The sequence below is a fragment of the Spea bombifrons genome, chromosome 11 (genome assembly GCF_027358695.1).
Source record: "Spea bombifrons isolate aSpeBom1 chromosome 11, aSpeBom1.2.pri, whole genome shotgun sequence".
NCBI classification, from domain to species: domain Eukaryota; kingdom Metazoa; phylum Chordata; class Amphibia; order Anura; family Pelobatidae; genus Spea; species Spea bombifrons.
This window is the reverse complement of record NC_071097.1, coordinates 22,116,469-22,131,781: the sequence shown is the minus strand read 5'-3', so window position 1 is coordinate 22,131,781 and position 15,313 is coordinate 22,116,469. Positions and strand designations below refer to the sequence as shown.

Sequence of the window (15,313 nt, the reverse complement as noted above, 5' to 3'; positions counted from 1 at the left end):
GTATTTTAGTTGGGTGCCGCCCTGTGCCTGACCCAGAGCAGTGACCTCAGCGGTAGACCGGTGGACGGTAGCTCACTTGGTCTCAGTAAAGACACTTATTTTATTTGCCAGGCATAAACTACAACACATCAGCAGAGTGGCTTTGATGTTTCAGACATGCCAACTGCCTCACACATTTTGCACTTACTAAGGCGCTTAAGCATAGGCATTAAACATTAACATATACAGTCATGTGAAAAAGAAAGTACACTCTCTTTGAATTCTATGGTTTTACATATCAGTACATAATAACAATCACCTGTCAATTAGCAGGTCAAAAATTGGGTAAATACAACCGCAGATAAACAACAACACATGACATATTACACCATGTCATGATTTTTACAACAAAAATAAAGCCAAAATGGAGAAGCCATGCGTGAAAAAAGATAGCACAAGCATGCTGTTTGAGGGTTAGGATAGCAGTGATAAGATGCTTGGGGCAAAGGCAATCACAAGCTGTTTGGGAAAAATGTGGCACTATGGGACATGTTGCTTGGGGAAATTCGGGGCCCTGGGGCCCTGATATCAATCCAGGCAGATGATAATAATTTAGAAACTAAAATATATACAGTCTGCTGACAATTGTCAGGTTCATTTTTCAGTGGGAACTTGGGTATTCAGTATGAAAGCAAGCAATACTGGATCCCAGATGTTTGTGCTTCCCATCAAGCTATAATGTTGATGGCCATTTGTGATTATGCATTTACGACATGTTCAAAAGTTCACATTAGATCAAATTATTTAATCTGCTTCGTTGTGTATTAAATGTATTTACTGTGATTTGTTTAAATTCTTGAAATTGATAAATGTCTATAATTTAGTTTCTTATGACTCAGTAATCCAGAAAGATTGATACTTGTATGCCCTTTTCGCTCTTAAAATAATTAATTATCCTACTTATGTGGGATGTGGTCTCTCATTTTTATTGTAATGGATGGCAAGGCTAATTAAGCTCCATTAGTGGACTGTAGCTGAACCTTAGATTTCACCCATGCATGGTAAGCAGCTGATAAAAAGCCCATGTATGATGCACAAAAGCAAATGATGCACAGGTCACTGCCCCGGGTCAGACCTAGGGTAGTACCCTACCGTACTGAAGTAAACCATTGGGTACAGCCAGGAGATTTGTAAACGTTCTTTGTATCGGTGGGTGTGAAATGTTAACTACAATACCTATTGCTTCCTATCGACAGTGAGATAGTTTCCTAAAATTAAGCTTTTTTTAGATTCAAGTATATTTTTAAATTAAAGTATAGCAATATGTAGGTTAACATTTTGTATATGAGTTGTTCAGAAACATTGTCAAACTCATGAGTTTCTACTCAATCATGTGCTCATTGTGATGTTACTGGCATCTGCGGTATCAGTATCATTCCATAATGCACAGAGAAGCCTCCTGATGATATCGTAGAGAAGTCTGCATGTTTAGATGTAGCTGCTGATAACCAAACACAAATTCAAATAGAAGTGGCTATTAAAGCCAAACATCCCATTATCCAAACTCTATATAATACAGCAACACCGGTTTGGAAATGTCGCCAAGAGGCCATAATACATAGTGAGTCAATATGTCTATATATCTGCATATATATATATATATATGTCTATATATCTGCAAAATAGGTAACCAGGAACACCTGCTTCTAATATGTTAATATAAAACGATTATTTTCATAAAAAGGCATACCTATAAATAAAATGTCTTTTTCTTACCATCACTTAAAGAGTTAAGAAAAGTACCATCATGGAAATATCTTGGAACATCTAGGGAAAACCAAGGAAGTCTAAAACCCAATTATCGCTTCATGAAATCAGCAGAGTTCAGCTGTATGCACTGTATACACTGGAGTCATTAATGCAGCTATTTTTCCTTTCCTTTTCTTTGCAGACTTCAACAAAATCACACGGCACATTAATCTCAGCGTGTTTCAAGCTTTTCAGCTAAAAGGAAATTGCTTTCGTTTATGGAGTCAGACAGTAAAGTAGCAGAAAGATTTGTATTCTTTGCAAAAACAATCTTCCCCAAATCAATCTTCTACAACATGAATAGTTTCTGTACTAAATATATATATACTTACATATATAAATGTGACAAAAACAATATTAACTTCTATAAGCTGCCTTGTTTTTCTCTATTAACTACCAATATATATAAAAAAAGGTTCGCCCTATGTATATGTTATATTAAAATTATGTTTTACTTGAAATCTCTTCGTTATGATGTCATCAGCCAGCTTTAGCAATTTCCTGTTACTCTTACAAAACTGCTTATAAAATAAATTAGGTCATCAACTCAACATAACCCTTCTCAAAATTGCTACTGATCCAACATATATACCCTAATTCAGTATTTCTCTAGTGTGATCACCATGGTGGCCACTAAGGTGGCCACTAGCAGCTACCATAAAAACTTAAGGCATGGTTATGGTGGCTGAACAGCTAATCATAATGGGACTGAACTATACATGGCCCCTTGTCCCCAGCTTTTTTTTACCAGTGAAGCTTTCTTGGCTTACTGCCCCAGCAAATTATTGGCTGGTGACACCCAAATAAATTGAGGGGCAGCCTGGTGCATAACTTCGACTTTGCATTCTGAGAAGAATAGTAGTGGGTGTGTGCAGAAATCGTGTGTCTATGTGTGGGAGAGTGAATGTGTGTATATGTGTGGGAGAGTATATGAATGTGAGAGGATGTGGGTGTGTCTGAATGTATGTGTGGAAGAGTGAAAGTGTAACATGTGTAAAGTGTAATATGGTGTAGATTTGTTCTGATTGGACATATGTATATGCTATTTTGCATTTATTAATCATTATGCACCATATACATATATAATTTGCTAGTTTGGTTATTAACAGAAAAACAGTACAAATCCACTGCCCTACCAGAGAGTAAGAATGAGTCAATTGCTAAAGGAAATATATTATGCTACTCTAATATGTTTTGTTAATTAAATATGGAAAAATAAAAAAATATAGGTAATCTAGATGTGATCTTTATTTTTCAACCATCACAGCAATATATACTCACCTATGAATGACGTGTTGTGTGTTTACTTCTTTCTCTGACATTCACCAGTGCCATTACGATGGTCATACATATTGTTCTTTGATATCGGTCACATGAGCATGCCTGCCTAGCTAATAATCTGCTGTCACAGTCTGTCCCTCTGAATATGGATAAACGCTTCTTTCTGTGCTTCTGGGTGCAAGCGTACACGTGTTCGTGTCATTGTGCATAAAGGAGATACAATGGGGTCTATTCTCTATTAATCAAATGGATTGGTAGACAAAAAGCTAGTCAGAAGTCAATCCCACTGTCCTATATACCTCCTATATACACCACACTATATGCTTACAGGCAAATTTGAAATATTCTGTATAATAAAATTTCTCCTAAGTCTGCCGCTGGTTCTGGACTTTTTTAGATATTAGATTCTGTAACCGTGAAAAATGATTTTTTTGTATTCCCACCTGCATTTATTCAGTGATTTCCAGAGAAATCTTTGATGAACAATGACATTTGAGAAAAGAATTTCACTAATCCTATTCAAATTAACCGCAAATTCATTTTTTCCGAAGTACTTATCAACAGGTATTATCCCTTCAAAAACGAAGCCTAAATCAGCTCTAGGTTTAATTACACGCTAAGTTTGTATCATAACAGCCAAATTCATATTTGGAGGCTATAGCTTTTAAGGGTCCTTAAGCGAAAGGTTATATTTTAACACAAATAATACATAGAATATTTAAACCCAATTTAGGCCCAATTGATTTAAACAAAAAAGACTTTACAATAATGTTACATTACTGTTTTACATTTTAGTTAAAGAGCTACAGCTGATTCCGAATGGACCCCGTGATGCTTTGTATCTTTCCTGTATTCAGTAATTCCTGTATAATGGTAATACTTAAACCAGTTAAGCCCATCAGGACTGCCTGTCGGTGGGTACAACAAGTACCAGTGTATGGTGCCAGCCTCCCTCATTTGGCACAGGCCCCTTGGTTGGCTTTTGCAGCCTTCTAACCAGGACTCGGCCCCCACAACCCACTTCCCAGGAACCAATGCTGCCAACAATGTATGTTTGTGTTCTTGGAGGTTTGAGGCCTAGCTATCCCTTTGGGGGCCTTTTCCTGGTAAACCTATCGTGAGCTTTGGGGACTGGTGGCATAATGGCCAGCATGCGACACGGTGGTGGGAGGATCATGGTTGGTAGGACCTTGGTGGTGGAAATGGGCAGGGGGGCATCTTTAGGTTTATACTGGGCCAAGATTTCTTATGACTGCCCCAAGGCCCCTAGGCAGCTGCTTAGTCTCCTTACTTGGTATTTTTACATGTATACAAAGGCAACAACAAAATCTGCTGGTATGCCGATAAGAAAACATCTACAGGTAAACACTGCTATCATGTTTCACAGATCTATGCTACAATGTCCTAAAGCTTCATAATCATTATTATTAAATTATCCCAGGGAAGTGCTTTCATGGCAAACAATAAGTCTTTTATGCTTCAAAGTTTTATTTATTTAATTTTACATTGCACTATACTGAATGCTGAAACTTTGTATTCAAAAGCTTAAACAACTTTCACACAACAGAGAGTGGTGCTTTGATGACAGAGGGAAGGATACTAGTTTCTACCTGTCTGGAGACTGCATTGTGACTGATAAAAATACCAAGCACACTTAGTATGTCACAACGTTAGAGGACTTATTCATTTATCATCCTTTGTGCACTTAGACAGCCAGTACATGTCATTGTTAACACATTAAAAAAATAAGCAAACCTAACATACGTAAAAATAAGGTTTGCTTGATAGGAGTCTTAAGTAAAAAAAGCACTGTTGGATCCTCACTACTGAGTGACAATCTGGCAGTTCGGAGATATGGTAAGTACTACACTCATTTATTTATATAGCGCCAGCATATTACGTAGCGCTGTCACAACAGTGTCAGTAGAATACTTTGAAAGTACAAACAGTAGCAAACTGGTACAAAAGGAGAAGAGGGCCCTGCTTCTGCTAGCTTTCAATCTAGTTGGGGTTAAGGGGGAAATGAAACCATAGGAGAGGCCGGCTTTGATGGGGATGAGTTGGTTGGGTCAGGATGATTTGTAGAAGTTGTTGGTCATTCAGATAGCTGAGATGGGATGCTGGCTGAGAGTGTTATGAGGAAAGATTGTATGCTTCTCAAAAAAGTGGGTTTTCAGAGAGCTTTGAGGGAGTAAATTCTGACGGAACAAGAAAGGGAATTCCAGAGAAGGGGTACAGCACGGCTGAAATCCTCTATGAGGGAGCGGGAAGAGGTAATGCCAGTAGAGAGATGCGGTTCATGAGAGGAATGAAGAGAGCGGTTAGGGGTGTATTTAGATAGGAGGGTAGATATCTTGGGGTGGAAAGTTGTTAAGGGCTCTGTAGGTCAGGGTCAGAGGTTTGAATTTGATTTTGGAGGGTATGAGGAGCCAATGGAGCAACTAGCAAAGAGGAGTGGAAATCAGGAACAGTAACAAAGAAAGATTAAATTATCCAAACCCTACATTTATACCACTATGCGGGTGTGTCTGCTGAATTCTCTTTTCAAGGAGCATTATCAAGGATTCTTTCCCATGTTGGGTCCACATTGGTCAAGACTCAACAGGCAACATAGACATGTTACACATACCACTCTAATGAAAATGGCATCAAATCCCACATAAGGCAATAAAAGTAATCTTAAAGAGGTGATTTGCATAGTTTGGCCATTTTATTATCACCTATCATGGAAAGTTAGATATATGAATAATTTGCAGTATTTCTGCAGTGACACAATGTTGTTTATAGAAAACAAAACTGAATCCCGGTGTGTGTTCTGTATACACCGTGTATCTGCCAGAGGAAACAAAAGCTGCTGCTTCAAGGATGCCTACCGTTTGCTTCGTTGACCTAAAAAAAAAAGCAGGACTGCCCCTTAAAGTTTGACTACTCATACAAAACATTCGCTAGTATTTGGTGCAATATATTCTTATTTATTTAGAAACTTACCCTCTTTATAATAAAAGAAACATCTTTTATACATTATTAATGTATCAAGGGAAAAAGACTATTATAAACTTCTTAGCTGCAAAAAATCCACAAGTATACTGATTCCTAATTTTCAGTAAAGATTGGTACATGCTGTATATGTTTTAGGGCGTTCACCACCATACCTGGGAACTTCTTCACTCCGGCTACCCGGAGCCTCCCCTTGCGGGACGCGGTCCGGTGACGTCGGTGGGCGGTCCCGCTGGCGTCAGTAGGAGTTCCCTCTGATGTCAGTGGGAAACATCCCCATTTAAAGAGAAATGGGTTGGGCGTGTCAAGGTCCGTTCCCAGGTATGTTAATCCCCACCAATTTAGAGTATTCTCATTTACTCATTGCAGAAGTCATATGAACTTTAATGTTTAAGGCGTACATGGCAATGGTATGACCCTTAAAGAGGACCATATCCTGAACATGTCTTAGACTTTCCAACATAGAAACATAGAATTTGACAGCGGATAAGAACCATTCGGTCAATCCAGTCTGCCCATTTTTTTGGTCTTCTGTTACATTCAGAATAGCCTTATCCCTATCATATGCATGCTTATATCCCCTCACTGTATTAACCTCTACATCTTCTTCTGGGAGGCTGTTCAATGTATCTTCCACCCTCTTGGTAAATCAAAACTAGCTTACATTATAGCTAAACTTCTGACTCTCCAGTTATAGACTACTTACTCTTGTTTTAACATTTCTCTTCTTTGTAATTATTAGTATTATTTATGGTTTTATATATATCACCATCGGATGACTGTCCAAATAAATTCAGAACTGATGGTAGGTATGATTTATGTACATAAGTTAGTTGGAATTTAGTTCATTGTTCAACCATCCAGCAAACTATACTCAATTTAATCTTGTTTTCAGCCTGAGTAACTATACATAAGAAGTCAGGCATCACATTTCATTGTTGTCACCAGATGATCACTTTGTTTTCCAGAGAACACTTTCACTGCGTCACATGACCAGAAATAGTCAGCTGTGGCTACCAAGTGCAGGTCAAACTGTAACAATTACATTTAAATTACATTTACACCGTACAATATTAGACTGTATGGAAATGCACTAAATAAATATTCTATTTCTACAATTGATTTGAGCAAAACAGTGGGAATTTTCACCAGAACTGAGTTTCTTTCAACCTTATTTAATTAAAGCCTGTTTCAAGATACAATTGAAATAATAGTTAATTCCCTAATTATATCCCATCTGGATCAATACAAATTGGTCTTCACTACCAGTCTTCTTAACATTGCTCTTTCTGTAACCCTACTATGCTAATGCCTTCAGTCCCTTCTTCGTATCCTCCAATAAAACTCACTTTTAGATAGATATCACTTTTAATGGAACATTAATAACATTTGGGTACAAGTTCTGTCAAATATACATACCTATTTGGCCTTATTTACAAGGAGCCCCAGTTAGTGCATGAGACTATATAATTTGCAACATCACTCAATGTATAATCTTTTGGTCAGTGTATTAAAAATAAATGAAAGTGGCTCCATTCTGAATATAATGGTTTTCTCAAGAATAAAAATCTATGTATACTTTCTCTCCATATGGTTTGCTCTTCAAGAACAGCCAAACATTGGACTCAGGTAACAAATTAATGCAAACAAAGACTCAGTCAGCCAACTTTACTTGGCCTGCGTAAGTAGGTGCTTTTGGTGCCTCAGGATATACCTTTGTTTCTTCATTAATTTAATATGTTCATGGTTTGTTCCTTCTTGGCTAATTGCCTCAGCCTTAGCAGGCATCCTGCTCAGAAATCTGTGCCACGAAGACTGGCTTCAAGTTATCTTCCATATAATAAATTTCATCAATACATGTTCTGTATTCTAGTCTTGCTTCTCATTGGGTGGAACACTACAATATCGGGTGGCTGCACAAACCTTATTATCTCAATCTTTGGAAAAATGGGATTATTATGGTGAAGAATTCCTTGTTTGGTGCCACTAAGTCAGAGACATACAATTGCATAAAATGTATTTGTATGGTGTAGCATTTACATAACACTTCACAAGAACCAAGGGGCCCAAACCCTGAAAAACAACCCCAGACCATTATCCTTCCTCGCCAAGCAAGGTCTTCTCATTCAACAACAAATGCTCTTTTGGCTGAATAGGCAAAAATTCCCACCGACACAAAATCTTGTGGAACGCCTTCCCAGAAGAGTGGAGGCTGTTATAGCGGAGGAGAGAGAAGTTTTCAGCAACCGCTTGGCGCCCTTCACTCTCCCCCCGCGAGGCTTCTGTCTTCAGTGTCTTGATCGCGGTGCTGACAGCAGTGCGCACCGCAACAAAGACACTGAAGAAAGAAGCCTCCGCTCCCACCACCGTACGTCTGAAGGTAAGTGAACTACAAAGGGGCGAGAGGGAGAGGGTGGATAGTAAGTAGGAGGGGGAGGGAGTAGATAGTAAGAAGAAGAGAGGGGGTAGATAGTGAGAAAAAGGGGAGGGTAGATCGTGAGAAGGGGGAGAGGGGTAGATAGTGAGAAGGGGGAGAGGGGGTAGATAGTGAGAAAAGAGGGTAATAAGAATATTGAAATAAAGTCAGAGTCAGAATGAGTGAGAAAATGAACAAAACCAGGCATTTTAAGATATATAGTATTGGGGAAATCCAGTCCTGCTCCACGGGGCTGCGTGTACCTATGATGCGCCAATGTCTGTCTGCCCAGGCCTAGAGCACTACTACTACTGCTGCTGCTGCATGTCTTTGACCATCCTAACTGTGGGGGGATTTCTATAATGAAAGGTGAGTCCAGAAGGTGTCAGGGATCTCCCCCTTTTAGGAATGCCTCTCGAATGCCGGTCCGAAGCAAAAAAGACCTCAGAATGTCGTTTGAACCGAAAGGCCGGGAAAAAAGGTTGTTTCCTGAAAACGAATGCAGCAAAAACGAAGCAATCTTGCACGCCGTGGACATGTCTAGTATGTAGTGATGATAACTGGCATAGGCTCCAATTAAATAATTCTAGCCAGGTAGGTCTCATGAGCACAGCCCAGCTTGGAGTCACAACCCTTTATCAACAATATTTCCTGACAAATATGAAGAAAGTAGATGAAAATAGCTAAATTTGACACACAGCCAAGGTCTAATGAAACATAATTAAATATTATGGGTTCCTGTTCTGACGTTGAGAGGAAAGTACCGTGTTATTTTTTCCTTCAAACAATCTTTTTTTTTTTTTGGCATACTATGCTTTATTTACCTGTGTGAGCAGCTTTTTTTTATTTCTTAAGATAAAATATGTTACATTATAGAATTAAAATCTCTTTTATTCTATTGTATTATATGTGTTGATGACAAAATGTTCTTCTTCTTGAGAATTAATGAACGAGAAGCAAATATTATTGTGCTTAGTCCATGATAAATTATATATATATAATATATATATATATATATATATATATATATATATATATATATATATCAAAAACCATAAACCAAAATGGTAAAGCTAGAAGGTGAAGTCCTTGATTGGTGTTCCAGATGCCCCTAATTAAAAGCTTTAGGAGCATCTATGGTTGAACCATGAATGGACAAGATCTGTCTTTACCTTGCTGTATCATTAAAAAACAAATAATACATAAAATACATGGGCACTTAAGGGAAGGGCTAATCCTAATATACTTTGGTGCAGGGGCCAAAATAATTAGTGATCTTGTGAGAGATATAATTGACAAATCTCTGCCACCTCTCCCTCATATGACCAAGTCTTGAATTATGCCCTTGCCTTTCCAGTCTTACAGGGAGGCAGTAGACCTTTGGGCCACCAACTTACTAAAATGTGTGTGAGTAGTAAATGCTTTACACTTAAACTGCAAAACCTTTTATTATTTGAATCTAAAGCAGTAATAATTATTGGTACAAAGCAAAAGAGAAATAAAAGGTGCTAATTTGTCTCTTGAGGTGATACCATAAATTGAAACATTAAGATGACTCATTCTAAAATTACATACGAGTTACTATTACCTCTGGTTTCATTTAAACCAGTGAAAAACATAAAGGAAGCCTACATCTTTATACCGTAGACTTTGTGACAAGCTTCTCTAAATACCTGAATAAAAACACGTTGCAACAAGCAGTTTAAAGTTTTTAAATTGTCACCTCCTCCCACAAATAATAAAAGCTTCAAAAAGAGCACTATTCCACAGATTAAGCACAGTATAGAATATGTTGTATGTAATAGAACTTGTGTGGGATTAATTTCTCATTTATGTATATATTTTTTTTATATATTTTCTTTCATTGTGGTTTGTGTGACACCATGCTTGTTTACACAACAAACTACCAAATCTGCCACTACCATCAGGGCCAGATTGCCAAGGTGGCCCTGGAACTTTAAGGCTGGTGGCTGCCTGATGGCAGAAGTGCGGCCGACAGCTGGATATGCTGCACACTGCAGCACCTGATTTGCTGATGGGGTGGCAGATGGGATAAGTATGTAGCACTGTCAGCCAGTGGCCCACTTCACATTTAAGTCTGGGCCTGACTACCATATACACTTTTCATACTGCTACTACTCAATGTTGGAGTTTTCAGTCATTTCAACCCACAGATTGGACTATTATGCAGAGTCAAATGTGGTAAGGTTTTCATGCAAGAAAAGGAGAGCTGGCCTTGCACTATGCACAGTTTCATCTATAATGTAACTCAACAACATTCACTTGCTTAACAATGCATTATACAGGCTCAATTCAGTCCTTCTTGCAGAAAAAAACAACTCACTAAGGCTGCCCTTATTATAATGCCTGTTGCCTAGTTATATCAGTGAGTTGAAACTCTCCTCCAAACTTACCTACTCACTTTAGTAAATAAACCAATAAGGACCATACATATCAGTTGAGGCTTTAGCTCACTATTTCATGCAATATGAAGAGCCAACCCTACTGAGCTTTTCGTTCAAGAAAGACTAAGCTGGTCATTAAATAAATGCTGCAACTGACCTTCAAATCAGCCGGGGTGCCACTATTGCACATAATATGACACTAACCATCTAGCCATCTGTAGGGCAGTGCAAAGAACGGGAATCACTCTGTGCTCCATAAGCATATTTTTATGATTGCCTGTAGTATACACTAAACAGTGGCTACTTCACTATTGTCTATGCAAACATCCATGTGTGTGTTTTATGCTCTCTTTATAATGTCAGCTGCTTCCAAACTCTGAATAGTATCATTCAAAGTTGAGATCAATACAATGAAATGATGTTCCTGTAGCATTTTAAATACAGAATCAAAATCTTTGCGTAATAAACGGTAAAATATTTATAATGAAACTCTTCTCAAGTCATTAGAATTAATATTTTAAAAGTAAATTCCAGAGTGATGGAAAAATCAAGTAATTAAGCTTGATGATTACATTAAATAGAATTGCTAAGTAGGAAAAGGTATACCTAAATTTAAACAATGAGCGTCCCTTTAACACTAGATAAATAAATTTTAAAAAAACATTACAAATATTCTGGGATTCCAGCCAATTTTCACATTTGTTACGCTTTCCTAAGAACAATTAGATGTGGCTTTGGAGAGAAAGTTATGTTCATTTTTTTCTGGATGACAGGAAGATTTATTTTGATGCGTGAATAGTTTGGAAAATGGTTATACAGTTTGGAATACACAATGATCGGGAAGCTAAATAACCTGGCCCTATTTTATGACTGCGTTAATTGATGGCTCATATTATCCTAAAGAGACAAGCTGTAAACTATGAAAAATATAGATATATTTCATACCTACTTTTTTGGATACATATAAAAAGTAAATAAAGGATGTTGCAAAAAATGTCATAAATTGGAAAAAATAATAACAATAATTAAGTATCCACTTAATTTACAACAAAAGATGGAACAACAAAGTTTTTTTGCAGTATAAATTCCACAACAAAATCATGTGAATAAAGGAAACTCCATGGTAGTAAATGCAATAAAGAAGTACATATTATAGATGGTAGTCTCATGGTTTTCTAATCTGGCCAAAGTCAATGGAAATTACTATTATTAGTAGTGTATATGTACCTAACTATATTTTATGATATTTATATAAGGTGATGCTTAAAATTCATATAAGTATGGAAGTATTTTAAAAAAAAAGAAAACACTTTTTAAAGAGTATCAACCTCACAGGCTCCATGCAAAGTTTGAAGAGACAGCCTGGTGAGCTACGTAGATGATCACCAGAGATTCCTCTCCTCATGGAATTGACCGTTTGTACATTTCTTTGTCTAACAGTCACAAAAACCACAGACAAATTAACATAAACCTGTATTATCTTAACCAATTATGTTTTGATACATACTTTTTTACATGTACAATGTACAACTAAATTAAGCTTTCTAATGTGTCCTTAGGCCTCACTACTAAAGGGCTGTATGAGGTATAGAGGCCCCAGTCAGAGGACATGCATTATGTTGACTAATGCCAGTGTTACAGATGGGCCCCTAAAAACCCTGCAACGTTGTTACCCATGATTCTCATGGGTGCAAATCATAGAATCTGTCATTTAACAACCTCGAAAAAATTCCTTTTGGTTGACTGGGCAGCTAGAATTTGCAGATCGCCAACAGCTAAAGGAACGTACACAGTCCAGCCTGGTTTGCAACTGGAACATATAACACATCATGAAGAAACTTCACATAAAAACATAATACGGTATATCTTAACTGGAACACTGTTTGATAAGGAGAAACACATTTAAAGCCTGCAAATGTTCATTAATTATGTATCAAATGATTTGCTAATCAGTGCAACCGCGTATTTTAGCGATACAGACGTTAAGCCACATTATAAAATGCGGAAATAATGAATGAAAATACATCTGCCTCTCATCAACCATAAATTATAAAAACTACCATTCTAAAAAGCGACTATTGAGATCACAAGCACAACAATAGCTCTTTGTTAGATTATTCTACAAACTCCCAAGAAAGATACATCAACACACAGCAAAAAATAAAGGCTACAGTGTTTACTGGTTCTGATTTCAACAGAATTATTATTTTTTTTAAATATGATTTTAAGGCAACTCCATTTTGTTTTGTTTTTTTTTATTTTTGGGTGAGAAAAGAAATTTTTTTTTTTAAATTAAAATCTAATTAAATTGTGTTTTCACAACAATCATGTAAATCCAGTTCAGAACTGGACCCCAAAGGTATCTAACATTATTCTGAATCAAAACAACAACCTAATTAATTCAGATCCTGGCTATTGTAAATGGTGCTGGATAATTATCAACCACTAATGGCAATTTTACATTTGCATTTCATGACATTATAAGGTTAACTCTTACTTGACAAGAAAGATCAGCTACTTTGTAGATTTTCCAGCTAGGCGAACCTCAGTTTATTCTAGAGAACTGGGGTACTGAATGAATTAGTTTATAGTTTTGGAAACAAAATACTTTAAATATAATAATATTTTCTCCATTAGGTATAGCAGTGTGCCAACATGCTTAATAAAACTGATAAATGCAGAACATTTCAAAAGCTAACATATTGGAATTCTATTCAAAACATGCCATAGCCTGACAGCGTGTGAATGGCTTATCATGACTGTCATAATCCACTGCAAATGAACCTGACAGGTCTATAGTTTTATAAAAACAGTGATTTGTCCTCAAAACAGTATGCATCAGTTTCTTTTCCTTATCTGCTAATCTTTCTTTTTTCTTTCTGTTTCATGTGCATTTATAGTCTGATCATTTAGGGATTCATACACAGGAACAGAATACATTTCAAAAGAATATTTGCCATTTTGACTGCCATAAAGTTCACAACTCCAGGAACCAAGCTCAATGAATATTTCTCAACCCAAAACACTGCAATACAACACAAATCAGTTGATCTGCTCATATGCAAAGTTAAAATACATAAAGGTGTGTTTGTATATACATTATCTCGAATTACCCAACATTATGGACTTTCAGAAAGTGCATATAAACTTAGAATGATGATCAAATAATGGATATCATTTTAAACAGTCACCAGCAAAGTAAACTATAAGAAAAGAATGTCAGGAAAGTTCTAAGACAGGTACAGTAAGAGTTACAGAGCCTTCTCACCTGAGTTCTGCCCTTGCCATCTCTTAAAGGAGAGGAAGCCATGTCCTGGAAAGTCTTCCTTAGGATTTGTAAATTGAGGTTTACAGAAATCCCCCTAATGCACTGAAATAGGGCTACTCTGCATGGGTTTCAGCAAACAGCCCCCGGGATACTTGTTGCATTCAGCTGCATAGCGTCCGGCTATTGCTATAGCGCAGGCTGGGGAGGGCGTGGCTTCCAGACAGCCAGGTACTGAGAGCTCCCACTCACTCACTCACTCACTGCAGCCCTTGCCTCCGGGTAGGAGAGGGTTACACTCTGCTTCCATTCTCTAATCATTTTATTGTAAGAAGCCTTCGTGTCATATAATATTTATGCTGCACCAATAAAATAGATTAACAGCAAATAAAGAGGAAATCAGATCCCTTCTAAGTACTTAAGAAGGTGTTGAACTCTGACAAGTGTAAATGTGAGTGTGTGAGTGTGTGCATACATCCAGTAATGCCAACAATGATGACATTATAGGTAACATATGGAGGACTGGTCGTTCAGGCTAGTAGATGAAGTTTAAATATTTTGTGTGGATGTATAAAATAAAAGTTAAATACAGAGAACGTGCAAATAGGTAATATAGCCTGAAGTTTTGTAAATGGTAACTAACCCTTCTCAACTCTAAGTATCTAGAGGGTTGTCTTTAGTGGGGTGCAGAACCCAGGACTACATGACGTTTTCTGTGCCCTCTGTTGGCAACAACCTGTAATTATTATCCCTTTATATATATACATGTAATAGCACACATATATTTGAATACATATGGTATCAATAGTTTGTCCTGTAAACTTTTACTCAGATGCGTTTCAACTTACTTGCGTGATTCTACCTCCTTATATCACTTTAGGGCCACTTTTATCATAGATGGTCTGGAGTACCAAGGTGTCTGCAGTGCCCTGTGCAGCTGGAAGGAGGGATCACTCTAACACCATACACTAACACACTAATACACACATACACACTAATACCTCCACACTCACTCTAACACTATTCACGAACATACACATACACACACTCTAATACTAACATCCTATACTTGCTCAAAGGCCGTACACTAACACCTGCCTTAATTAACACCATACACTCATTCTAACATCCTACACTAACACACTCACTCCAACACCTTAC

The 15,313-nt window shown here is 37.3% G+C and overlaps 1 protein-coding gene across 1 annotated transcript in view; it reads right to left on the bottom strand.

The window, feature by feature from the left end:
- The window catches only part of ANK3 (ankyrin 3), a 223,452-nt gene extending 209,144 nt beyond the window's left edge, over positions 1-14,308 (bottom strand). Inside the window, exon 1 of the mRNA XM_053450103.1 lies at positions 14,156-14,308. Within this exon, the coding sequence (XP_053306078.1) occupies positions 14,156-14,197 (42 nt within the window). The 5' untranslated portion in view covers positions 14,198-14,308. The remainder of the gene's footprint in view (positions 1-14,155) is intronic.
- Positions 14,309-15,313: the final 1,005 nt, after the last annotated feature.